The 27541-nt window shown below is 51.2% G+C and overlaps 1 protein-coding gene across 2 annotated transcripts; it reads right to left on the reverse strand.

The window, feature by feature from the left end:
- Positions 1-2657: 2657 nt before the first annotated feature.
- TPM4 (tropomyosin 4) lies at positions 2658-27541 on the reverse strand. 2 transcript variants are annotated; one of them, XM_069590720.1, is made up of 9 exons: positions 27218-27541; positions 20907-21032; positions 16261-16394; positions 12645-12762; positions 12025-12095; positions 10962-11037; positions 8649-8711; positions 8493-8562; positions 2658-4099 (listed from the first exon to the last, which is right to left on the reverse strand). In XM_069590720.1, exons 1-9 carry the CDS (start codon positions 27329-27331, stop codon positions 4017-4019), a joined length of 855 nt encoding a protein of 284 aa, XP_069446821.1. In that variant the 5' UTR covers positions 27332-27541; the 3' UTR covers positions 2658-4016. The 2 variants fall into 2 exon arrangements, with proteins under 2 accessions (XP_069446821.1, XP_069446822.1); XM_069590721.1 differs by lacking the exon at positions 27218-27541 and having other exon boundaries at positions 20367-20944.

Below are 27541 nucleotides of genomic sequence, written 5' to 3' on the forward strand. Positions count from 1 at the left end.
CGACCTGACTTGAGCAACTTACACACACACGTACATGTTGCGTGTGTAGACCTTGGATCCCTGACCGGGTATGCCTCTGCAGTGGGAGTGCAGATCCTTAACCACTGGGTCGCCAGGGAAGTCTGGAGGCTGCGGTCTTGATCACGATGTTTTCCTGCATCGTTGAGATGAGCCATGGCGACCACTTGCAGGGCTTCCCTGGCGGCTCAGAGGATGAAGCATCTGCCTGCAATGCAGGAGACCCGGGTTCGATCCTTGGGTTGGGAAGATCCCCTGGAGAAGGAAACGGCAACCCACTCCAGTATTCTTGCCTGGAGAATCCCATGGACAGAGGAGCCTGGCGGGCTACAGTCAACGGGGGCGCAAAGAGTCGGACACGACTAAGCGACTTCACTCTCTCACATACCACTTCGCATGGCCACCGCTAGGTGTCGCTCTAGGGGTATCATGCCTAGAGACTTGCCCAAGGAAGTTATAAAAGATGGCCCCTACCTCTTCCACCCGCTGCAGCACATTTTTCTGCTAATCTTCCTATGGTTAGGAAGAGCTTCAGCCGGAGCCATTGGCCACTTCGCAGGTTTCTGCCTGTGTTGTTTGCTACTATTGACCACATTCTCCGGTGGTCCTCTTCTTGGTACTGTTCCCATTTTATTTCCCCGTTTCTTTTTATTACCCACACCGCCTCTTCTCTGGGTGCTGCTTCTCAGAGTCCATTGCAGTCCTTGGGGGTGTTTTTGCTTGTCTCTTAGATATTGCTGTTCCTCATGGTTCTCTCTCTGTTCCTGCTTCCGGGGTGATCTTATTCACTTCCTTGGCTCCTATTATCTCCATGCTGGGTGATTTTCTAGCCCAGAGCTGAGCCATCCCTCCACGTCCCAACTACTTTTTGGGTATCTGCCTTTGCATCTGTTAAAGATACCTCAAACTCATCATATCCACAACTGAACTTGTCATCTTCTACTCATACTAGCTTGAGCTATCTTCTGAGTGAGACCTAAGTTGCTTTGATACTTTTTCATCCTTCACAGCCTGGTTTTTGGAGGTTCTAAATGGCTCTTAAATCTTGTCCTTCTATCTCTGTTGCTTGTCAGATCACATCTCTCCACTAGTCTCCCCGATCATTGTCTAATCCAGATTCTGCCCTTCAGTGTGCTTAGTCTAAAACATTTATCCCATATCCATCCATGGTCTATCAGCAGGATAGAGTCCTCACAATCTGGTCCTAACCTCACCTTCTGTCCACTCACACTTCATGGGATTGGGTACTCCCCAAGAGCTGAGACAGGTCAGTTTAACAAACATTAGTTGTATTAAGTGCTGAGGCACCAGGATGACTAAAACGGTATACTGAGATTAGATTACAGCCCAAGGGGGTAGGGGGGAGATGAGGAACTTCAGTCTAGCAGTGGTCGGGCACTTAGAGGACTGCATTATACTTCATTCGATCTACCAGCTTAACAAGCTCAGTGTCAGCGGAACTGTTGTTTTTGATTGTACTAGGTGACAAAAAAATTGTTTGCCTTAGTGTCTTAAAGGCTTTCATTTCTCCTTTTGATTCCCTATTCTCCTTCCTCAAGATCAGATCTTAGAGCAAATATCAAAGCAATTCAGGTAGTGAAACTGCAGTCATCTCGGACCTTTTCTTCTTTCAGTTCAGTTCAGTCGCTCAGTCATGTCCGATTCTTTGCAACCCCATGAACCGCAGCACGCCAGGCCTGCCTGTCCATCACCAACTCCTGGAGTCCACCCAAACCCATGTCCATCGAGTTGGTGATGCCATCCAACCATCTTATCCTCTGTCGTCCCCTTCTCCTCTTGCCCTCAACCCCTCCCAGCATCAGAGTCTTTTCAAATGAGTCAGCTCTTTGCATCAGCTGGCCAAAGTACTGAAGTTTCAGCTTCAGCATCAGTCCTTCCAAAGAACACCCAGGACTGATCTTGAGGATGGACTGGTTGGATCTCCCTGCAGTCCAAGGGACTCTCAGGGGTCTTCTCCTTTATGTTCTTAAGTTCCTGCCAACCGATAAACTAAGTCTTCACTTACTTTCCTTCATATCACTTCTCCCTTCTTCTTCTGTTATGGCAAGCACTATATCCTGGGTTAACTGAAATATTGTCCTAGCTGATCTTCCTGCCTCTAGTCTACCCTCACTCTAGTCCTCTGACAATGAATGCTAAGTGGATGTTCCTAAGTAATGATTAAGTAATTTCTTCAATTTACTGGTTACTGATCAGTGGCTCTCCACTCCTGACCAAATTAAGTTCAGGCTCTCATCAACGTGGACCCTGCCTACCTTCCAGCTTTCCTACACCCTTCCTTTATATGTGTTAACAGAGAGAAAACCTTACTCAGGCCGGCCTTGTGCTTTCCTGACTCAAGTGACAGGGACCATCTTTCCTGCTGCTATCTTACCTATTAAAACCTTTCTCATCCTTTCAGCCTGGTGCAGGCAGGATTGGAGATGACAGCGGACCAGAGGTTTGAGTTACTAAGGCAAAGAGCTCTCCCCTGTAATACAGAGATCATAATCCTTATATCAGGTAGTCATGTAAACAGCAAATAAATAACATTTGTTGAATTGTTGGCATTTTCCCATTCACATTGGTTGAACCAAAATGCTGTGTTATGTCCCCACACATTCTAAAATTCACACAAATTGGAGTTTATGTAAAAATTTATTTGACCAAAATGTAGAAAAAGTGATACTATTACATATGATACAGTTGCAAGAATCTAAATGGAAAGTGTGGGTTTTATTCAATTGCACAATTTGCTAGTGTATCTCCTGGGTAGTGTGGCGCTTAATAAATAGGAGTGAGGGGCAGAGGATTCAGATAAGCTAGAAGCAGGGTGATTTTTTGAGTCAGAATTGTAAACTTGAGTTGGCCCCCACACTGCTGGGGAATGTGGAATGTTTCAGCTCTGAGATGTTAACGGAGAAAGCAGAAATATAACAAAATACAACACATTATGTGCAGCCCTGTGTACAAAATACTCCATATCCAGTTTAATCAGGAGTTTCTTGGTCTTTCATTAACTTGGTCCTGAAGAAGGAATTAAAATTCTAGATAAGTAAATCTCCAATTTGCCATTCTCTCGAGTATAGAGATGAAGTTACGCCAATTTTTTGGTTTTTACTTTGCTGTCTGAGAGGGCCATTCTGCCTAATATTTGTTCACAGAAAAACAGTCTTGCTCAGATACTGATGGTTCTGAAAAAGACTGCTTCTCTGAATAGGACTGACTGCTCCAACATTCGCTCCTCCTGAGTGGATGGCCTCCTATCAGAGCAGATAAGCACGGATCATTATTGGAATAAGACGTCAGCTCCTCAGAGAACTTTAGATTGAAAGAAACATATAGAAGAGCATATCAAGGATCTAGTCAAAACACATTCGGCTAATTATTATGACTCTTTTCTAAGCATTCTCATGCTGACTGCTCAGAGGATGTCTGTTCTGTTCTGCATGGTGGAGTGCGGAAAACAGCCGGGATGATCAAGTTAACCTCTCCGTGGCTTATGACTTCCCACAGTAACCCCACCCCCCCTTTTTTGGTCTGGATGGAAAATCCCCACCCATTTTAATTTGATGATCCCTGGCCTCCTACCACATGACCAACGGTGGACATTCTCCAACCTTTTAAACTGACCCATGACTAGACATCAGAATCTGTGTTTTTGAAAGTGTGGGGTTGTCTGTTCTCCCAGGAACCAAATGCCCTCAGTCTTAAAAGAGAGTATGTATGCTCAATAGGAAATACCCTGCCTACCTTAGGAATATATGCAATTTAAGGATAAAAATAGAGCTGAAAAAACGTGTCATTTTGAAAAACAGGAAGGAACAGATTAACTGGTGCTCAAAGCTTCTCTGATACAAAATATTTGGTCATGAATTCATAATTTGCTTGACATTTCCAGCAAAGCGAAGAGGCAATAACAAAAGAAACTTCTTACAAGAGAAGAGAAAGACACGGCGCTCTGGAGCTTCTGTTGGAACAAGACGCTTCTGTTTCGGTTATATACAGTTTAGTTCGTTTAGTGTCTGATCCAGTGTCTGATGTAAGCCCACGTTCTCTTCTTTGGCCTGGGCAAGTTTTTCTGGTGAAAATTAAGAATGAGGGAAAAACAAATTGATAAGCACCTTTATTAAAGGGGGGGGGGTGCAGTTTTTAAACTCTACATTGTCAGAGTGAAAGAACAGAGAAAGTACTCTGCATTCTAATCATAGCCGAACACCATGGACTTCTAGATACTACATACCAAATCTGGGAGTTAGATAGGGTTGGAAAATGAAATACAGGGTGCTCGGTTAAATTTGAATTTCATATAAACAAAAATTTTGATGGAAGCGTATTGCAAATGTTACCTGAAATACACTTAACGCTCAAAATTTATTCATTGCCTGTCTGAAATTAAAATTAACTGGGTGTCTTCTATTTTGATATGCTAAATCTGGCAATCCTAGAGGCAGAACACCTGGATTTAAGCCCCGGGAAGTAAATGCCACTTAATCTAAGTCATTTAAACTTTCTAGGTCTCAGTTTCCCCATCTGTCAAATGAGGGTAACACCATTGTGTGGCAGAGGGTTCTTATGAGAAACAAATGAGGAATGCTTCAGAACTTAGGAAACGCTACGCAAACGAAAGCTTTTAGTCTGAGATATGGACGTGTTAACACGTTTCTCTCCAGTGCTGCTTAGTCCTTGAGCTTATGGAAGGGCAATATAATCCTGTAACCCATCTTTCCTTTGGAGCTTCCGAGAATAGCTGTTCAAATTCCAGGACTAATTGTGTTACTGTTCCTATATGTCCATTTATGTGTCCACAGCAGTCAAACTCCAGGTAAGTGCAGAATGACTGAAATTTAAGCCAGACTGCTGCTGCTGCTGCTAAGTTGCTTCAGTCGTGTCCCACTCTGCGGTATGTTATTAAATGGTTGAGCTGATGAAACAAAACAAAAAAACAAACAACCCCTCCCAAACTAAACAACTCAGCAAAACTCTAAGATGCCACCCAGAGCGATGCATGACAGAGCAGGAGAGAAAACTGGTTTGCAAGGAGTGATAGCTGCTAAGGGACTAGGCCAAGGCTCATTAAAATACCAGAGGAAAGCAAAATGTCTCATAAAATGTGGTATGGTCAGCTTGGAAATATTCAGAAAGAAATCGACTGCAAAAGATGGCCACCTTTCAACTACAACCACTGCAGCTTTCATGCGATGTGATACTTTAAGAAAAAACTAGTGACTTATGGTCTGGGAGGATTCTGTCAGAGAATAGTGACCTGGGCCCGTCGAGTCTGGATTAACACAGGAACTGAGTGCCTACTGCATGCAAACCCATTTGTTCTCAGTTATCACATTTATTCCTCAAGAACTCAGCTATCACTTTTATTTTGGCAGAAAAGGGCTAGACAGCTCAAATGGCAGAGCTGGGGTGCAAAGCAAGGTATCCCCACTCCAAATCCCAACCTCACTTCACCTTGCTACTTGGATTCCCTGGCATCTACTTTGTTATTAGGTCTGAGAGAAAGTAAGAGTCCCTTAAAGTGTTACTTGCCCTTGACAAAGGTGACAGCAAACCCCACCGTCCACCCACCCCATCACACTGTCAACAGGCAGTAGATCTAACACAGCCCTGATCTCTGAAGTTCCACCTAGGCGCTTAGGTGGAATGACTGGATAGGCAGGGCTGCAGTTATTTCAAAGGGTGGAGGCTACATATGTCTGGAAAAATCCCAGGAACAAATACCTGGAGAGAGCAAACAAAAAACACCCACCCCTACACCGTTTAATCTTTCCAGGGTCACACTCATGGCAATATGTGAGGGGAGTGGTTTATGCAGAAGTTCAGGGGGGAAGCCAGGAACAGAGGAAAGTTGGGGGTGGAAGGGTGTGGGTAGTTTAGTAAAGTTCTATTTTGCAGGAATGAACATAAAGAATTGTGACAAAGGTTCCCACCTGAATAAAAAATTACTAGATGAGGAATAAGTTACGGTGACCGAAAAGAAATGATCTACTCAGAGGTTCTCATGCCACTTTCAGGTTCAAGGAGCAATCTAGAAGGTGGCTTGGACTTCAAAATGTCAGTGTTTCTGGGACAATTTGAGGTGGTGGTGGTGGTGGGGTACAGGGGAGGACTGGATAGATTATTTGAAATTTGTGGATTCTCTTGGGGAAAACTGATGAGCTTTTGGTTGCTAGAGGTTTTTAACACCCACCCACAAACTTCGTGCTGCTGCTGCTGCTAAGTCACTTCAGTCGTGTCTGACTCTGTGCGACCCCATAGACGGCAGCCCACCAGGCTCCCTTGTCCCTGGGATTCTCCAGGCAAGAACACTGCAGTGGGTTGCCATTTCCTTCTCCAATGCATGAAAGTGAAAAGTGAAAGTGAAGTCGCTCAGTCATTTCTGACTCTTAGCAACCCCATGGTCTGCAGCCTACTAGGCTCCTCCGTCCGTGGGATTTTCCAGGCAAGAGTATTGGAGTGGGGTGCCATCGCCTTCTCCGCATAAACTTCATGAGCCCTCACTAAACCAAAGCTCCTGGTTCTAGTTAACTATGAGGGGAGATACGTGTTGCTCAGGAAAGTTGCCTTGGAACTCAAGAATCACCTCAATTCCTTTGTTCGGCATTCTAGTAGCTTCCATTCCCTTGCCGTGCTACGGGACGCCCTTTAATTCCTTGCTGAGTTGCTTTCTAAGGGTAGGGAATAGAGGCGAGCTTCTCTGGTGAGCTGCCTCCCAGAAGTGGGAGCTGAAGAGGTGCTTCGTGAACAGTGAAGACATGGGGAACCCCAGACACCATTCTTCAAGTATAACAGAGAAAACAAGAGAAAAGGACTAAGGAGGCCAAAATGCCATTGCCGCTGTCTGAATCCGCAGATGCAGTTCCATCCCAAGGTAGCTTCTGTTTAGAGATAAGCCTGCTGGTTTTTGCATGTTCTGCTGACTCTCTTAAGCTGCTCAAGAGGTTGGATGAGTCTCCATTGAAAATAATTTCTATATAAGGGAAAACTGCTAGTGGCATGCAGATACAGTTAGCTAATGCATTTGAGAGCTCAGGCCAAGTTGGCTTTTGTTTTTATGTTGTCAGAAAAGAATCACATGAGCATAATTTTCTTCTTTTTGAAACCAGCTCTTCATGTGAACCACTCACTTTTGGTTGCAATCACGGTCAAGGGCCTCAGGCTACGGCTCAAAGGCAGCAAGTGGAGAAAATGGAAATGAGAGGGCATGAAGATGAGGACGGCCTGTCTTTATTTCAGTCACACAGTCACAGACACAGCAGCAGAAGGCTTGAAAGATCAAACCAGGAGGCAGGACACTGGAGCTTCTAGAAGCCCACAGGAGTGGAGGCACCACAGTGAGAAGGCAGACTTCAGTATTGCAAGGACAGAGGGTGGCACCCCAGCCACCTCTCAGAGAGAGGTCGTGTCGGTGAAAGCATGGGCCAGCTCCTTGCTGACAGCTTTGTATGTGAGCATCTGAGCGTACAGCTCGTCTGGAGGGCAGAGGGCCCCAAGGAGAGAGTTCAGAAGAGGTACAGGGGGTAGAATGCGAGGGTTGGAATGGAGAGCCACACACTGAGTGGAAGAAACAACTGCGAGAACAAAGCACGAACTAGGACAGGGTTGCGTCTCACGTGAAACAAACGAGAAAACGTAAGCCCCACGGGGTGATTTCTAAGTGGAGTGAAGCTCTGCAGGGGATTAGCCATAGTGAAACTTTAGAAAGAGTGGCGACTGAAAATGGTGAGAGCTTCTCCCCGCCAATCTCCCATCCCAGGTTATTTGACTTTCAGTGATGTCATCCAGTCCAAAGGTCATACTTTGGAATGGGGGCATTTTGCCTTATATGGAAACCTCACTTCCCAAACCAAACACTGGGACACATGGTCTGAAGAACAGGTTCTGTACCCTTTCTGGGTGGGACAGGCAGTTTGGGAGAACTGAAATTCCAGGATTCTGGAATTTCCGGGTTACTCCGCGAAGAGCACAGGACAGAATTTTTTTTTAAAGACGAAACACTTCAAGAAATTCTGGGATACGTGGGCACCAGACTCACAGACTGGAGTCTTTATTCAGGTCTCTACGGTCTCTAAATTTCCATTTTCTCATATTGTGATAAGCTTTGCGTTCTCTGGGAGAGAGTTTCCATAAAAAATGCAAGGCATTTAAAAAATGCGAGGCATCTCAGAAATGAGCAAATTGAAAGAAACTCTAAAGAGCTAAAAAATCAGCCATATTTGGATCTCTGTACTTACATATGGAGTTAATTACGCAGAAATATTTTAGTTCTGGAAAAATGGCAACCCTAGTTTGAATCTGATTTTGCACTGTCCCGTCCCAGGGCTCCAGACTTCCAGAAGTGACATCACTCTGCTCTCCTGACGTGGATGAAGCCCAAACCAGCCTTTCCAGATTTCCCCCGACTGTGGATGTGTCGTGTAAGGGGGAGACAGAGCAAACACAATCAGATGGTGATTTCATACCTTCCAGGTCATCAATTGTCTTTTCCAGTTTTGCAACTGTTCTCTCTGCAAATTCGGCACGGGTCTCAGCCTAGGGCAGAAGGAAGGAGTCACCAGGACTGCTTCAAGACCAACCCCAGGAGAATCCTGAGCCAGCTGGGTGGGACTCACACTCACCTCTTTCAGTTTGTCGGACAGAAGTTTAATTTCTTCTTCGTATTTGTCCTCCTTTTCAGAATACTGCGGGAGAGATCAAAACACTACTTTTTAAAATGGAGGGAGCGGGAGGAAAGCACAAGAGAACGCACATTCCCCGATGCTTGGAGAAAAGCGCGTGCTTGAAGCTATGAATCTGCCTAAGAAGCAAAGTAGAGACAGGCACCTTTCCAGGCAGAGGAAATGTGTGGGAAACAGAGAGTCTGGGAGGGGATCCCTGTGGGATGGGCCTGATCTCAAGACCTGAGCTGACAACTCGAGATATACGTGTGATGAAGACGGAGGCAGATGAATGAATGGAAACATGCCTCTCAAGGCCCTCCACAGCAGCTGGCCCAGTCTGTGTTTCTAACCCCGCTTCCCTCCAGCTTCCCGCCACTTCCTAACCCTCTTCTGAGCACTCTGTGGTGTCCCAGCCCTTGCCTGTGTCTGGGCCCCCAAGCATGGAATGTCCCATTCCTCGCTGCTGTCTGTCAGAAGGTAGGTTTGTCTTTTAAGGCTTAACGCAGGTGAGTATTAGCCAACCTTTATCATCTGCCAGCTGTGTGGTTAGCACCAATCCCAGTGTACAGATTAGGAAAGAGTCATGGAAGCTTTCTAATTAGTCAAGGGTCACATGGCTACCACCTGACCAAGCCACAACTGGAACCTGATTCTGGAATATGAGCTCCTGGCCGGCATCCTGCTCTATAGATTTTTTTCCCCCTCTAATAATTTTATTTATTTATTTTTGGCTGTGCCGGTCTTCCTTGCCGTGAGGGCTTTCTCCAGTTGTAGCAAGTGAGGAGGGCTGCTCTCTAGGTACACTGCACAGGCTTCTTACTGCGGTGACTCCTTGTGTTGCAGAGCACAGCCTCTGGGGTGCTCAGGCTTCAGTTCTTGCAGCTCCTGACTCTAGAGCGCAGGCTCAGTAGCTGTGGTGCATAAACGTAGCTGTATGTGCAATCTTCCCAGATCAGGGGTCAAACTCTTGTCTCCCGCACTGGCAGGCGGATTCTTTACCACTGAGCCACCAGGGAAGCCGCTACGGTCTTTTCTAAGGTCACCTCCTTGCGACACCTTTCCCAGCTTTCCAAAGTCCTTCTGTGGAAGCCCTACAACACCCTACTTACTTTGTCAACCCTTCTACTCAACTAGACTACAAGCTCTTGAAGAGCAGAAGATCACTACAGCATCTCTCCCAATGACCAGTCTCTGGCATACCCACATTTTTACTCACCAACTATCCCAGCATGAAATACCCGCCAGCCACCATGCTGGGACTAATGCCACAGCTCTAAACGAGACCAACAGAGTCCCGGTCTCTACAATCTAGCGAGGAAGGCATGCAATTAATTATAATAAATGTGATCAACCCTCACGATAGGGAAAGAAGTAGGTGGGGCTATGCAGCTGAGAAATACCTAAGCTAGATGAGCAATCCGGGAGGGGTGAACAGGGGGTTGCCAAGCAGAGAGAAAAGGCAGCAGACACTCCAGGCTGACTGGACAGAAGGTTCAAACAAAGCACTGGAAGTGACCAACACGGAATGTCTGTGAAACTGAAGTTCAATGCAACTGGAGGGGAGTAGGAGGAGGGAGAGTGAGGAAGAGCTGAGAAAGGGGAACTCAACAGCAGAGGTTGGGAGGGGAGGGAAGGAAGGTCACGGAAGGGCCTGTACGTTCTCTCTCCTGTAATGACTAATGCTCTCTCCTGTAATGACTGCTTTGGGTACTGTTTCAGCAGCAACAACAAAAAAGCCCAACTCCAACTGTGACTGCTGCTCCACCTTCTAGAAAGTATTTCTGGAGGAACCTGGGGATTCAGTTGAGAGAGAGGCTCTGTAGGCTCCGTATTTATACGATGAGGCTCTGAATTCCCTAATATTGAGCCTGACCAGGTCTCGATCTCAGATTCTAAATTCATCTTCAGGGGACTTCCCTGGTGGTCCAGAGGTTAAGACGCCTCGCTTCCACTACAGGGAGTATAGGTTTGATCTCTGGTCGGGAAACTAAGTTCCCACATGCTGCCTGGTATGGCCAAAATAAATAAATAGATAAATAAGTTCACCTTCTTAGGAGGTTGAGATAAAAGCTGGCATTAAGACCCTATGAAAGAGGGAAATCTAGCCATCGGACACCCTTTTCTATAGGAGGAAAAAAACCTGGCTGCTGGGTACCAAAGCTACTGTTAGCAAATACAGGTCAGATCCCCGATACGCTGGCATGCTCCTGCATTCCTTGGGGGAAGAAAAAAGTCCAGCAAATCACCCTCCAGCTCAAGCCAACCACCAACCTTTTCAGATGCAGCCTCTAGTGACTTCAGGTTGTTAGTGACATTCTTGAGTTCTTCTTCCAGGTCACCACATTTTCTGCCCAAAGACAAAAGAGGATTTTTGGTGTCTTATCTTTTTGCACAAACTGCAGTCTCCTAAAAGAAGTTTTCAAAAGGAGGAATCCGCACTGTCAGGGGCCCCCAGAAGGAATGTGGGGAAAAATGTTAATGGCTTTCTCTGAGACACAGTGCTGTGTACTCGTCAAAACCCCATCGTGCCAGGCAAAGGCGCGGCAGGCCGAGGAGTATTTGGGAGGTTTGTAAAGCTCTTGGGATTTGGGCTCCCGCCAAGTCTGAGGCAACAGGGACTTGTGAAATCCACGATTGATGAGGCTGACTCCGGAAGGTGCCTAAGAATGAGACGCAGTGCAGGAGGCTGGGAGACGGCAATCCGAGTTTATACCAGACACGCCAGGAAGCAGGCCTGGAACAGATTTTGGAAACCAGATCTCTCTCAGCACTGCAGGAATGCTCTGGGGAGCTTGATTCCTCACCCGAGTCTGAGAGGAGAGGCTTTTGGGGTTTTGAGGTGGCAGGGGGGGAGGGGAGCTTATGGGGACTCTGGTCAAGCTTGTCACCTTTCCTCGCCACCAAGAATGTGTCCTAGCCAAACAATGACATCAAGAACAAGGCATTTAGACACAGACACGGCAGACTGCCCTCAGTGCTCCCTTAAGAAGGCACAGCCTCCTGAGGATGCCTCTCTGGGAAAATGGGACTTCTGGGCTTCTCGGCTACTGCCCGACATTTGTATTTCCCAATACCTTTGTGGCGAGAGTCAATACGTGGGCGGTACTTCCCAGGGTGGTGAGAAAGAACAAACATTTGCCTGTCACTCTTTGTCAGCCAGGGAAGCAAAGAGGAGGGACTGATGGATGAGCCCCAGACACCCATCCACCTGACCAGAGGCCCTGGTCGATATCAATTCCCAACATAACTTACTCCCTCCCAGCTCCCCTACCAACCCGCATCCACCATATCCAGAGCTGAGCTGGGCACCACCCAACCCCGCTCTGCCACTCACAGTTCGGACACCTCGGCACGCTCCTCTGCCCTCTCTAGCTCACCCTCCAGGATGACCAACTTACGAGCTACCTGCAGAAACAGGAAGGATCAATTAAGACACCCCCAAGAGCCACATCTAATAGGATATCCCATCCCTACCCGGTACAAACAGCAAGGCCACGTCCAGCAAACTTGGGGCTTTCTGCTGCTGCTCCCAGTCTAATTTCCAAACCTAAATTCTCTCCTGTGGGCCCCAGGAAGGGGAAGGAAGGGACGAGGCCATGGGGGCAGGCAGAAGCTTTCGTGGTCTGAAGACCCATGGCCGGGGACCGCAAGTCCCCATTTTAGCCTAACGCCTAGCTGGAGGACAAAGAAAGGGGATCTGATCACTTCGTTTCCCCTTTAAGTCTAAGTCCCCACTTGTCTGAGTGTCACAGAATTTCCCAGGACTTCTGGCATCGTGGAAGATACGGTTTCCTAGCCAAGTGGCTGTCTTCGGAAAAAAACAGATGTGGATGCAGGACAGCTGAGCTGACCAAGAGCTTCCTTTAGGCGGCCCCAGGGTTTTCCCTATCACAGGTCCATTTCTTCCCTGCTTCCTGCTACTGCCATCCACCAGCCCCACGCCCCGCCACTCACCTCCTCGTATTTGCGGTCGGCCTCCTCGGCGATGTGCTTGGCCTCTTTAAGCTGCATCTCCTGAATCTCCATCTTCTCCTCATCTTTCATGGCGCGGTTTTCTATCACCTTCATCCCCCTGCGAGGGGCAGAACTTGTCAAACACACATCCCCACCTCACCGAGCACCTCCAGGCATCTGCTCATCTAAACACTTCACCGACACCTACCAAGAACCACACTCCAAAGAGGAGACTAGAGCTGCTCACACTCACGTGCATCTTTGCTGGACGCCAGGCACCATTTTTAAATGTCACAACCCCCGTCACTAGAAATAGGTACAGTACCCCCATTTTACAGAGGAAGAAACTGAGGCATAGAGGAGCTAAGTAACTTGTTTACGGTTACACAGCCAGTAAGAGGCAGAGCTGGGATTCAAACTCTGTTGATGTGGCTCTGGAGTCCACACGCCTACAGTCTCTCACTAACTAGTAACGAGGGGGACTTGTACGCCAACAGTTACCCGGATCTGATCAAAGGTCTGGGCTGGCCTGGCTGTGCAACCATGAATTCTGCTGCATTGGGGTGGGGAGTGGGGTAGGGAGGGTGTGTTTGTATGTCACAAGGGGCTTCCCAGAAGAGAGTCCACAAGCGAACAAGGAGAGGAAAGGTATTCTTCAGTGAGAGAGAGAGCTATACAAGAAAGCCTCGGAAAATGGATAAAGAACATGTAGTATACACATACAATGGAATATTACTCAGCCTTTAAAAAGAATGAAATGATGCCGTTTGCAGCAAGATAGATGGACCTAGTGGTTGGCATATTCAGGGAAGTAAGTCAGACAGATGTGAAAGTCGCTCAGTCGTGTCCGACTCTTTGTGACCCCATGAACTACACAGTCCATGGAATTCTCTAGGCCAGAATACTGGAGTGGGTAGCTTTTCCCTTCTCCAGGGGATCTTCCCAACCCAGGGATCAAACCCAGGTATCCCACATTGCAGGTGGATTCTTTACCAGCTGAGTCACAGGGGAAGCCGAAGTCAGACAGAAAAGGAGAAATACTGTATGACACCCCTTATATGTGGAATCTAAAAAGAAGTGATGCAAATCAACTTCTAAAACAGAAAGAGACTCACAGACTTATAAAACAAACTTATGTTGCCGGGGGGGAAGGGATAGTTTGGGAGTCTGGGATGGACATACACACACTGCTAGATTTTAAATGGATAACTAACAAGGACCTTTTGTATAGCACAGGGAACTCTGCTCAATGTTATGTGGTAGCCTGGAAGGGAGGGGGGTTTGGGGGAAAATGGATTAATGTATATGTAGGGCTGAGTCCCTTGGCTATCCACTTGAAACTATCACAACGTTGTGAATTGGCTATACCCCAATACAAAATAAAAAGTACAAAAAAAGAGAAAGCCCCAGAGGAATGAAAGAATATGGCAGGGAAGTCAGGGTGGTTGCACCACAGGCCGCTTGAATGACAGGCTAAGGGTTTTGCACCGAGGGAACAGGGAACCACAGGAAGGTTTCAAAAACAAGTGTGAATGGAAAGCAGAATGATGGCTGGCACTCCAGTGGGAAGAGCAGGTAAGAGGCAGATATCCACAAAGTGATGGGTGAGGAAGGCCTGAACTGAAGTGGATACATCCACTGGGGAGAAGGACGGTGTCCTGGGAACAGCCGGAAGTGCCCTACAACTTCTGACCATGAAATGGAGCTTACTGCAGCCTGCACTGTGTGGAGTGGACACGGTAAACCCAGATATCTCCAAAGAAGAGGCCAACGGAGTATAATGCATCAGTGTGTATCAGGCCTGCCCACAGCAGAGGACCATTATTACACTTCCAATAAACACTTCCATTCGGACCGTCACTGCCCTTCTCAGCGAACTATCAAAACGCTCTCCAGGCCCGTATGGGCTTTCCAGGTGGCACAGTGGTAAAGAATCTGCCTGCCAATGCAGGAGGCGCAAGAGACTTGGGTTCGATCCCTGGGTTGGGAAGATCCCCTAGTATAGGAAACGGCAACCCACTCCATTATTCTTGCCTGAAAAATTCTATGGACAGAGGAGCCTGGCGGGTTACACAGTCCATGGGGTCACAAAGAGCTGGATACAACTGAGCATGCATGCCTGTACCAGGCCCTGAGATCAGCAAGCTTGGAAAATCCTTTGCGGTCAAGGAGCAATCAAAGGGACTAGCTCAAGACCCTCTAGTAAATGGCAGTGGAAGGACTTCAATCTAGATTCTTCAGCTCCCAAGTACAGAATTCTTTCCACCTAAACAGCAGTCTCTAACAAGGGTGCCATCAAAGGCTACTGGTAACATGATACCAACAAGCGAGGGGCCTTCTGACCTGGGGAGGTGCGAGAAGTGAGTGAGACACCTGGCCAGGCCGGTCTGACGGTGAACAAGGGAAGCACCTAGCTGAGGCCCCTGGCATAGCCGTGAGCAACTTGTCACTGGATCCTTCAGACTTCCACGTGGCTGCCCTGAGCTACCGCCCTCTCACTCTATGAAGTGGCCGCGGCCTCCCTAAGGGCCATTCTACTGTACGGCAAAGAAACTTCCCACTGAGACAACTCCAAAAGTCAGTCTCCAAGATTGTCCAGTTGGTTTAGCCCCTCCAGTGTAAGGGTTTGACAGAAACATCAGGAATGGATCCTTGGGAGAAGTTTATACCAGAGAACCATGGTGCATGAGTGCCAAGTTGCTTCAGTTGGGGCCCACTCTTTGCAACCCCATGGACTGTAGCCCGCCAGGCTCCTCTGTCCATGAGAATCTCCAGGCAATAATCCTAGAGTGGGGTTGCCATGCTCTCCTCCAGGGGACCTTCCTGACCCAGGGATCGAATCTGCATCGGTTGCATTGGGAGGCGGGTTCTAGCACCCCCTGGCAAAGTTGGAAACTACAGTAGATGAGTCCAGTGAGATTTCTGGTGTGATGCTGTGGCAGACATGTGAGGACCACTGGCCCAGCCCGCACCACCACCACACAAGGAACCCACTGACCATCACACAGAAACGGCCACTTCTGTGAATTACACAATCTGCCCATAGTCCTCCAGAGCCCGCACCAAGGCGTGCTGCTTGAGAGGACACAGCACCCTGCTGGAGGCAGCAGAATGCCCTGGAGGTAAGCAGTGCTATCAGTTGCAAATACATTAATCGGAGTGGTTTGTGCGTGTCCCTGATACACAGTCCAGTGACCCAAGGCCTGAAGCACTGCTAGTAATCATTCACACAGACAGCCCATTCCCATTCCCCGTCTTCTCATGTCACCCTGGAAACCAATGTCTTGAGAATGCTGACAACCAGACGCACAGTGACTTTCAGACAGAACAGGAGACACAGCGCTCTGCAGACTGACTGCCGACGACAGTCACAGCTACAGCCTTCCATCTGCCCGTTTTTTTGCCTTCCTCTGTCTGGTGGTAGTTTTCCTTCATAACCGCCACATCAAATGCCTCCACACATAGCATGATGGTTTACAAGGTATGGTTGCCCATCTGTATGTATATGTACACACGTGTGTCCTTGGGACCTCACTGACTCTCACCCCAGCTCCGGGAGGTTGGCAGAATGTCCCTGCAGTAAACGCTCGTGCCACCGGGCTCGAAGCGCCCTTACCTCTCACTCTCATCTGCAGCCTTTTCTGCCTCCTCCAGCTTCTGCAGAGCTGTGGCCAGTCGTTCCTGAGCCCTGTCCAACTCCTCCTCAACGAGCTGGATGCGTCGATTGAGAGCCGCCACATCACCTTCGGCCTAGGGAGGTCAGAGGTGGGACCAGGTTAAGAAGGAAACAGGTCAGCCAGCCTTCCACTCACACAGTGCGCTTTTCCCCAGCTAACACGCTTCCCCCGCCAAAGCCCACCCAGGAACCCAAGCGGTAAGGAATTCAGACTGTCTCTTCTGGACAATGTGAATTTCCCATATGATCTTTTCCGCCAAATGTCAGTGAACACTCCCCACAATAGGACAGGCTGTGAAGTCATTACGGGCTTCCCTGGTGTGGCGCTAGTGGTAAAGAATCCATCTGCCAATGCAGGAGATGCAAGAGACGTGGGTTCAATCCTGGGTCAGGAAGATCCCCTGGAGGAGGAAATGGCAACCCACTCCAGTATTCTTGCCTGGAGAATCCCCATGGACAGAGGAGCCTGGCGGGCTACATACAGTCCATGGGGTTGCAAAGAGTTGAACACGAGGGAGCACAACACTCAAGTCAATATAGGACAGAGAGAGAAGTAAGCTGTATCTTCCAAGAGGATGGCGCTGGCCTCTCCATGGGACTTCTAGAGAGCAAGGCCATCAATCAACGGGCTCACTGTCATGTAAGGTCTGCTCCTAGCCACCTGAATGGTAAGACAAATGCAAGACTCTAGACGCCTCAGTTATACGCTGACCGTGCAGTGGGGGCAGTGGGGGGTTGGGGTGCTGAGTAGGGGCAGCCTGATGGAACTCCATCCTTAATCAAGGCTGGCTGAGAGATGTAGGGACAAAATGATACAAGAAAGCAAAGCAAATTTGGTTACAGGCACAGAGAGATGGCGGAATGGTTTTACTGGCTTTTCACCTACAAGGAAGGTAATAAATACGTTGGCATGCATAAGAGCAACAATTCAAGGATCAAAACGTACTGGTCAGAATCCTTGCTCCGCCTGCGTTCGGCCATGTGGCACGGAGCAGGCAGCCTCCCTGCTTGCTTTGAGCCTATCCCAGGGGCTGTTTCCTTCATACCTTTCTGGGGACTGTAATGCAAGGGTGTGGCATTGCAGCTGGCATGTGGGAAGCCCCACAAAGGGCAGCTCTTGCTGCCATGATTTCTCCCCCATTTAATCCTCGTGGATCTCACCCATTTTACAGTTGGGAAAACTGAGAGATGCAGGAGAGGTGAAACAGTCTTTTTCAGTGTCCCAGAGCTGGCAGGGAACAGATTCTTGAGCCCTAGACCAGGGTTCTTCCATTGCCAGATCTACACCCTCGGGTCATGTGCGGGCTTTGAGGCCTCACACTTAGGAATACTGGGAACTGGTTAAAACGGGGCCCAACTGACGGGAGAAGTATAATCACCCTGGCTTCTTCAGAACAAGACAAAGAATCTCCGAATGGGGGAGGGCTGTAAAAAATTAGTGGAGTAACAGAATGAGGCCAGAGTTGCTGAAAAAACACGGACTCAGGAAACTTTTCTCAGCTCCACTATCCTAATTGCGGAAGGAGAGGAAATTCCCCCAGGTGTTTCGGATCACAGCTTCCTTCGGAACACCAGTTTGGAGAATCCATTTAAACCGCTGATGAGCTATTTTAAGAAATGTCACCCACTCCTTCCAAAGAGTGGGTGCTTTTTCTTCTTCTTAAAATTAGATGAATCTTCACTCCTTCAGCAACTGGGGCAGGAATGGACTCCTCCCCTCAACGTTTTTTTTTAGTACACTCACAAAATTGTGTAACCAACACCACCATCTAATTCCAAAAGCTTTGTCACCCCAAAAAGAAACCTCACACCCATCAGTAGTCAAGGCACTGATTTTTCAGATCACGCGGCGGAGCCTGATTCATGAGGAGGTTTTGTGTTTTTTAAAGTGCCCCTCCTTTTATGGAGGATTCTGAATCCCAACAACCATGCTTTTGGCACATTTTCAACTATCTGGAACGGAAATAGTTCTGAGATACATTCTTCTATGTGCAGATATACATATATATATATTCTTGAAAAACTGCTAGTCACTGCTAGTCATTTTGGGCTCCACCCCTTCCTGCAATCAAAGCTTCTACACGCTACAAAGGATTTTCCTTATAAGGTAAAAGAGGCTTGCTAGATACATGTGGCAAAGCAACAGGAAGATGTCGGTTAATCACACAAAAATCTAAACCAGCTGTCGGGAGGCAGACCCAGAAGTCTGCCACACGCCGGCTCTTGGCTTGCTCTACAAGAGCCTGAAAAAGGCCTCCTCTCCCCCCCGGGCTTCATTCCTTCTAACCAGGCACCTTCTTAAGGCTTTCTCCCCTTTTCCTGACCAAGAGAAGCATGCTTTGAAAAGTGAACTTTTTAAGACGTTCGAAACTTTTCCAAAAACATCTTTCCTCCCGACTGGATGGTCCCATTCCTGAGTCTTGGCTCCAAGCTGAGGGCCATTTTTAAGCAGGAGTAATTGTCCTCCAGCGAGATGGCTTGGGATGAGATCAGAGGGAGGGTTATGCCGGTTACGTGTGTGAAAGAGGCCGAACCAGCTACTGTTGGGAGGCTTACACCAGGTTTCTAAGGGCTCTTCACGCCAAGGCGGCCCTTGCAGGATTAAAGGCTTTGACTCCAGCCAGCACGGAAACAAGTCTTTGGGGGCGTGGGGGGCGGTTCTTACCCAGATCTATCGATCCCCACAGCAGTGCCCTCTGCCTGGGCATCTTTTCCACTTCTGGGGTCCCACCCTGAGTCTCAACACTCCAGCTTTCCGAGACCCTGGGCCTCCACTCTCTTCCCCCAACTTTCTTTCTGAGTCTTTGCAGTCTCTTGTCCCAGCAAACTCTTACTTATTCTAAGACTGCTCAGCCTCCATATTGAAGCTTATCCCACTGGCTGGTTCTTTCTGTCATGCTCCCAGTTAACAGAACACAAACCCCCGCCACCCGCCATGGTAATCAGCCTTATCTGTCTGACTCCCCTTGCCCCCACTAGGCTGTGAGCCCCTCTAAGGGTAGAATGCGGGGAGAAAAGCGCAAGAATAGAGCACCTAGTAGGTGCCAGGCAGAGAGGTTTTCCTCCACAGTCCCTCCCAGCAGTCCTACGGGAGGGGGGGGGGCATTATTGTCACCCCGACTTTGGAGACACGCTCCTCCTAGGAGTCAAGTACCAAGTGGGATGGGACTGGAATACAGATCTCTCTCCAGTTCCAGAGGTGACCACCACCTGTCCCGTCCCAAGGGTCATCAAGGGACGGAGAGAGGGCGGTGAGCTCCCCTTCCCCCATTCAGCCCCAGGCCTCGCATTTTGCAGCGGCCGCACACAAAACGACGGTGGGTCGAGGGCCCCGAGCTAACATTCCAAGGGGCTTCGCGAGCCAGGCAGGGTCCCGCGGCCCTCGTTCCCGCAGGGGACCAGCTGGGGAGGGAAAGGCCGGCGGCTCGGGAACTGAACTTCCGCCCCCCGCCAGGAGCAGACACGTCGCCGCCGCGCCCCTGGGAACAGCTGGGAAAGTTCGGCAGGAACCGGGAAGCCCTGGAGGTGGCGAGAAAGTGCGGCGCCCCCACCCCCACCCCCAGTATCGGCCGGTCCAACCCCAGACAATGGAAGCTCAACGTTTTCACTCTCACTTCCCGCTCCTAGGTGGAGCCGCAGCTCCCCGCCCTCTCCCGCCCGGACCCAGGCGCCGGCGGCGGCGAGTCGGAAGGCAGCAGGGTGCCCCCGACCTCCACTCCCCACTCCTGGATTGCGCACCCCCCCCCCCTTACATCTCCCTCATTTCCCGCTCCACCAGCCCCGCCCGACCCGGATGCGGCGCCCCCTCCCCCCGTCCCAGGCCAGGGAAGGAGAATGGCGGTGGAGGATGGGGTCTCTGCAGCCGGTCCGCGATCTGGAGCGCTGGGGTCCGAGGGTGCGAAAGTGGGATCAGGAGGGGGCGACAGCGGATGGCGGGCGGGGAGCGCGAGAAGCGGGTGGCACCGGGAAAAGGGAAGAAAGGAGGGTGACGGCGGGGCCGGGGGTGCGGGAGCCCGGGCGCGCGGGGCCAGGGCGCGGGCTCTCACTTTCTCGCGCCGCTCGCGCTCGCCGTCCAGCTCGCGCTGCAGGCCCTGCGCGCGGTCCTCCGCCTCATCTGCTTGCTGCTGCAGGGCCTGGATCTTGCGTTTCACCGCCTCCAGGGAGTTGAGGCCAGCCATGGCGCGGAGGCGCACGCAGCGGGCGGCGGGCAGCGGCGGGCGCTCGGTTCGGCTTGGCTCCGGCAAGAGCTGCAGCAGCCGCGCCCCGGGCCCCGAGCCTTTGCCTGCACCGGGGCCGCCCCCGCCTCTCCCCGCCCCCGGCCGGGCCGCCGTCGGGGCGATGAGGTCACCCGGCCGGGCAGCCGACGTCAGCACCGCTGGGGGAGGGCCTGACGTCGGCACCGCTGGCCGCAGCTGCTGGAAAGTGCCCCTTTTCTGGACTTATTTGGAGAAAGCGCCGGGAGGCACCGCCTTCTCCTCTTCCTCCTCCTCTTCCTCGAGCGCTTCCCGCCCGCCCGGCCCCCGGGCTCCTGCCCGGCCCGGCCCGGCCAGGCCCGGCCGCGGGCGCCCCCGTTACTGGGCACGTACGTCGGAGGCTTTCTTCTCTGTCAGCTCCAGCTTCTCCTGCGCGTCTTTCAGGTTCTCGGAGTATTTGTCCAGCTCGTCCTCGGTCCCCTTAAGCTTCTTCTGGAGGTGGGTCAGTTCCTCCTCCACCTGGGGACAGATCGGGGGACGCATCAGCCTAGGGGGGCCCGTCCTCGCGGTGCAGACGCGCCCCCACACTCACAAGAATCCACGTTTCCTGATCTGTGAAACAGGGAGAAAAATGTTCTGCCCCACTCACTCAATGCAACACTCATACCTATTAACACGGCTTTCACATCCTTCCCTTGTCCTGGGACCAGCTGTGTTTATGTTTTTTGGGGGCCCCCCAGTACTCTTGCAGAATCTATCACAGCTTTTGAGAAACAAGTCCCGACACGTTTTCTAGAAACTCAGGTTCAATTTTGCAGCCTCCCCGGTGGAGTCTCATACTCTGGCCTGGACCATCAACCTTCCCAACACTGGCAGCCAGACCCTACCTCTGGGGAGAGCCTGCCATGGCTCCCTATTGCCCAAAAGGGTGAAAAAATGAAAGTGTTAGCCACTCAGTCGTGTCCCACTCTTTGTGACCCCATGAACTGTGTAGCCCACCAGGCTCCTCTGTCCATGGAATTCTCCAGGCAAGAATACTGGAATGGGTTGCCATTCCCTTGTTGAGGGGATCTTCCTGACCCAAGGAGCCAACCTGGAACCTGCCATGGTTCCCTATTGCCCAAGAGAGTGGTTCTCACAAAATACCCTGAAGGGTTGACAGGCTCAACCCCTGCCCCTGTCCCCCACTCCTGGGACTTTGTGAAGCTTACTGGAAGAGAGCTACTCCTTAAAGATCACTCTCTTGGAAGATTCAGGTTAGGGCTTTTCAGTTCTTGCAGTCTGGCTTGTGTTTAATAAAAATGTCCCCAACACTCCCCAAATTTTCAGTCCTTTTCATTTATCCAGAGAGTCTTGCCCCCTCCCGGCACCCCCAGTTTGAGAAGTCCTATGGAATACAAAGACCCCTTAACCTTTCCATCACCCCCACCACACCAGTCAAGGGTCAACTCAGAAAGCTTCTCCGTCACCCTCCTTCCCTCTGTACCTCCCTCTCCTGCCCCTAACTTTGGGCTGGGGTGCTCAGTCCTGCTCAAGTTTTGATCTGACTTTATGTCTCAGGTGGTTTGACCCCTGGTCCTATTCATGCTGCCAAGGTGAGCAGACAGCCCTCTTGGGCCCGGCATCCTCCCGCTTCCTCCTCATAGCAGGAAGCCCAGAGAGGTGGAGTGACTATCCGTGGATCACACAGCCCTGGATCTGAATCCGCATCTGAACAAGCCCTCCTAACCGATCTACTTTTCTGCAGCCTCCCGTGGCTTGCTCCTGTTCAGTCCTGAGACGGTGTGCAAAATGTGCCAGGGGCTGTGTGTGTTGGGTACGTGTTTCACATACGCGTGCGCGCACATGCAGATTCTTAAAAGGGCTGCTCTTCCAGCCTCCCATTCCCAGGACTTCTGAGAGTCTTACTGATGAGCTGAGGAATGGAAGAGGGGTGGGGGATCTGAGGAGGAGGAGGGTGGCTGCAGCTTCCGCCTACAACAGGGTTCACCAGCCCTGACCTTGACATCTAGGCAAGGAGCCCGGAAGGCTCCAAATCCCCGCAGTCTGACCCTGTCCCCCTTTCTGGCCTCTGTTGTCATCTGCAAAATGGAAGCCTTGACCTGGTGGTCTCCCAGCACCCTGGCAGCTGCTTTTGAACTTCCGTTTTCACAGAGAAAATGAGCCAGTTTCCTTAAAGAAACAGGTCAGCCTGACCCAACATCCACCTGACTTCCTTCCAGCCCTGTACAGTGCAGCATTTCCTAGGTGCTAGGACTTCCCCTGACAGTCCAGCGGTCCAGACTCTGTGCTTCCACTACAGGGCATGGGTTCGATCCCTGGTCAGGGAACTAAGGTCCTGCCTGTGGTGGCCAAAAAAATTTTTTTTCTATAGCAGCATTTCCTTGGTGCTGTGTGCCAGGCGCAATGCTCTTTTAATATGAAAGACTGAGGGCAGATTCTACAGCGTCAGGCTCATTTGGCGGGTGTCAAGATTGTTTTTGATGACTTTTTCTGGACAATGAAGGGTGGCGACTGTGATAAGTTGGGCAGGGGGCTATGAAGCAGTTAGAATGCCAGTGTCACAAAAGGGGAAAGTGAAAGTGAAGTCGCCTCCGACTCTTTGCGACCCCATGGACTATGGCCCACCAAACTCTTCCGTCTGTGGGATTCTCCAGGCAAGAGTACTGGAGTGGGTTGCCATTTCCTTCTCCAGGAGATCTTCCCAACCCAGGGATCGAACCCAAGTTTCCCACATTGCAGGCAGACACTTTACCATCTGAGCCACCAGGGAAGCTCAAAAGGGTAAACAGTCCCTAAATGAAAATGGGACCTGCCTGAGGCCCTTCAGAGAGGGTATTTGAACCCTTGTCAGACTGACTTCAAAGCTGGTTTGCTTGACCTCTAGGCTAGGCTGTGCGCACGGCCCAGCAAGCCCTCCTCCTTTTGACCTCCCCACCCAGGTTCCTTCCCTGGGTGGTCTGCACTGTTGCACCGGCCCCCTAGTCCCTGTCCCACCCTCTGGCCCCACCCTGACCCCTGGGGCAGGGGTACGCCTCTGTGTTTGGCGCTGTCTCCCTTAGGGATTTTCCCGATGGCTCAGCTGGTAAAGAATCCACCTGCAGTCCAGGAGACCCAGGAGATGTGGGTTCAATCCCTGGGTTGGGAAAATCCCCTGGAGGAGGAAATTCTCCAGTATTCTTGCCTGGAGAATCCCCTGGACAGAGAAACCTGGCGGCTACAGTTCAAATGGTTGCAAATAGTCGGATTCGACTGAGTGACTAAGCACTGCACACCCCCTGGGGCTGCTGGAGCCCTTAGTGAAACAGGCCTACGTCACTCTGGGCTCCAGTATCGCCCAGCACAGAACTGGGCTCAATGTTCACCATGGAACCCCGGGGGAAGTTTGCAGAATGAATCAATGATACAATTGCAAGTCCCTCAGTGGTTGGAGCCAGGTCTGAAAAAATAAAGCTGACACGGGTCAGGTCCCTGTCCCTCTGAACTGCACACACACAAAGCACCTAGGATGTGTGGTGTCTTGCTGGGGAGGCTGAGCCTCGCACTGGCTCTCCAAGGTCTCCCTCAAGTCACTTCCTTCTTGGAGCCTCAGTTTCTCTGCCTGTAAAATGGCCAGGAATGTCGTGGACGGCAGACCTTAGTCACTGCAAATGGGGCCTTTGGGCTGGGCTGAGGCAGGATGTGGGGTCAAAGGCCAGTTGGGGCGGATGTCACTGCCCTGCGAGGGGCGTGGGCAGGAAGCAGGCCAGGGAGGCCCAGCCCATTCCCATACTGCGCAGAGAGGGTTTGGAATGGGGGCTTTGCTGCAGGATCCCTGAGGGTCAGGCTGGCCCAAGACCCACGCTCTCTGGCCTCCTGAAGCATAAGGCACTCCGAATAAGCTTAGCCTTTCGTGATCTCCTGCCTTTGTTCCCAGGCAGAATGGGCTATCTGCTCTATAGGGCTCAGGCTTCTGCTTTGCACCTCTGGCATCTTACGTACCCTCTATCAGAAGGCATCATTTGCCCCCATTTCTCAGATGAGAACACTGAAGGAGCTCAGTGAAAGAGCAGCAGCAATGTGCCCTGGTTACAGAGTTAGATGATCTGGACTGGATGTGAGCACAAGTCCATGGGGTAGCAAAGAGTCGGACATGACTGAGCACGCATGCGTGAACCACCCTAGTAGGCAGCTTTGGGCAAAAAAAAAACAACAAAAACCAGAATGAAAATCCAATTGGAGATCAGAGACCCTATCCCCACCTCCTTGGCCGTGCAGCTGGTGGGATGCTTGGAGGAGCCTTCCCTTTTGGACTTGTGTCTGCCCTGGGGCTTCCCTCGTGATTCGGTGGTAAAAAATTCTCCTGCGATTCAGGTGATTTGGGTTTGATCCCTGAGTTGGGAAGATCCCCTGGAGAAGGAAATGACAACCCACTCCAGTATTCTTGCCTGGAAAATCCCATGGACAGAGGAGCCTGGCGGGCTGTAGTCCATGGGGTCACAAAAGAGTCATACAGGACCGAGCAACTGAACAACAACTGCTTTGGTAGAATATGCTATATCAGTCACTCACACTTTAGTGCGAGTTAGAGCCATTAAATTGCTTTCATCTGAATCCCTGGCTAAAGCCCTCATGCTGAATGCTTAGTCGCTCAGTCGTGTCCAACTCTTTGCAACCCCATGGAATGTAGCCCGCCAGGCTCCTCTGTCCATGGGGATTCTCCAGGCAAGAATACTGGAGTGGGTTGCCATGCCTTGCCGCAAAGCCCTCATGGTAAGTGCTAAATGATGGATGGAGGCCGCAGCTCAGGGCCAGCACAGGATGGGCGTTTGTGTTTGCCAGGGAGGGAGGAGGGTTTGTGGCAGGGAGCACTGAGGGTGGGGCTGTCCTGTGCGGATATGTTACTGCGCACTTAGGGTAGCTCCGGGACACTGGGGGATGGGGAGCCCAAAGGGGAAGTAGGGTGGGGTAGGAAAAAATCCTGAGTTACTGGAGCGCTTACAGTGCGCCGGGTACCACGCCAAGGGCTCCACCTGCCTCGTCACCTCTAGTCCTCCCGCGGTGGTAAGGGAAGCAGACTGCCACTTCCTCATTTCACACATGTAGCCGCAGAAGCACAGAAAGGTGAAGCCGGCTTCCCTGGTGGCCCAGCGGCAAAGCATCTGCCTGCGATGCGGGAAACCTGGGTTCGAGCCCTGGGTTGGGAAGACCCCCCTGGAGGAGGGCATGGCAACCCACTCCAGTGTTCTTGCCTGGAGAATCCCCACAGACAGGAGCCTGGTGGGCTACAGTCCACAGGGTCACAAAGAGTCAGACACAACTGAGGTGACCAAGCATGCCCAATGCCTGAACTGTGAACCTGGCCAATCTGAGCTCAGAGCCTGCACTTTTACCTGCTGAGCTGGCCTGGTGCCCAGGATGGGCAGGGCTGGGCACTTGGTGTCACCATCCTGGGCGTCTCCTGGGGCTTATCGGAGACCCTGACGCTCCCCAGGGCCTGGCAGTTGACCCCAGGTGGGGCAGGCTACTGTGGGAGGGATCAAGACTCCCTTCCCTCCTTTTACTGGCTGCTCGGACCACCCAGACCCAGACAACTGACTCCTGTTCTCTGCCCCAAGCCAAGGTCTTGGGACTGTCCAGCCCAGCCCCCTTCCATTGGCTCTCTGATGGACCCCTGTTGTCCCGGCCCCTGGGAATCTTATCCCCAAAGCTCTGAATCCAGGGCCTCTGCCTGCCAGAGGCACCCCACCTTCCCCTGCCAGGCTCACAGCAAGGCCACCCTCAGAGACACACTGAGATTCTCAAGTTCACCCTGAAATCTCTACCCACCCCAGTCCCCAAACCCTCATCAGCTGCCGTTGCAGCCAGTCACAGCTGCCCCACCACATACCCATACCTTCGGCCACACTTCCCAATCTGTCACCCACACTCACACACAGATACCCCAACTTAAACACAACCATGCGATAGGCGCACACGTACCCTGACAAACACGCACGCACCCACGCCAGCCCAGATGCAGTCACCTCAACACACACACACTCACCCTGACACACACAATTTCATCACCATCATGCCAACATTTGCACAAGAACACACAGCTAGTCTCTTCCCCTGTTGGTAAAACCCAGGGCAATACCACCATCAATACTCGCTCAGACTCACAAACACATCCATACTTTTTCACACCCACTGTCAACAGCTACACACTCAGGCCTTCCTCGGCACATATTCTCAGCCACCTTCAGGTCTCCACACAGCCAGAACACACACAACAGACGTAGACACACAAATGCTCAGATGTACACAAATACCTTCCACATACACACAGCAGCCCTAAACCACCCCTTCTAACACACCCCGCATGGTGATCCCCTCACCCCAACACACCTCCTCAGACTCTCGTCTTTGCACACACACACACAAGCAGCCCACACAAATGCCCCTCCCTTTCTTACACGCTTTCCCACTCTCTCTCTCACTTACTTTGCTTCCACTGGCCTTGCTGGAAGTGGGTGCAGTCGGCCCCCTCTCTCCCAGCCCAGGAACCCCTCCAGGGAAGACAATAGTCCCCTTACTCTCTCTCAGCCAGAGCATCACCCCCTGTCTCAGCCCTGGTCTCCCAAGTCCTTAGGTTTCCTGAGACTCCCACCCTGCACCCCAGAACTTCACCAGCTCAGAGAGGGTGCTGGGCAGCCTGGCGCAGCCCAGCGGAGGTACATCACCTGCTTGCACTTCTCCTCGGCGGCTTTCTTATCCGACTCCGCCTGCTCGGCCCGGTCGATGGCGTTCTCCTTGTCCAGCTTCAGCATCTGCATCTTCTTCTTGATGGCCTCCATGGCTGGGTGGTGGGGGGCCGTGGGCGCAGAGGGGGCTGCAGCGGCTGTGGCGTCAAGTGAGCAGCCAGGGCGGCGGAGAGGCCCTTATAGGCTCCCGGGGTGTGCCGCCCTGCTGCGGGGTGAGTCTTGGAGGAGGCCCAAACGCAGGCCGCCTGGGCCAGCCGCCACTTGCTTGCTTGCTCAGGAGGACTTGGCCAGCTCACCGGCCTC

This window comes from Ovis canadensis, chromosome 5 (assembly GCF_042477335.2).
Source record: "Ovis canadensis isolate MfBH-ARS-UI-01 breed Bighorn chromosome 5, ARS-UI_OviCan_v2, whole genome shotgun sequence".
NCBI lineage: Eukaryota > Metazoa > Chordata > Mammalia > Artiodactyla > Bovidae > Ovis > Ovis canadensis.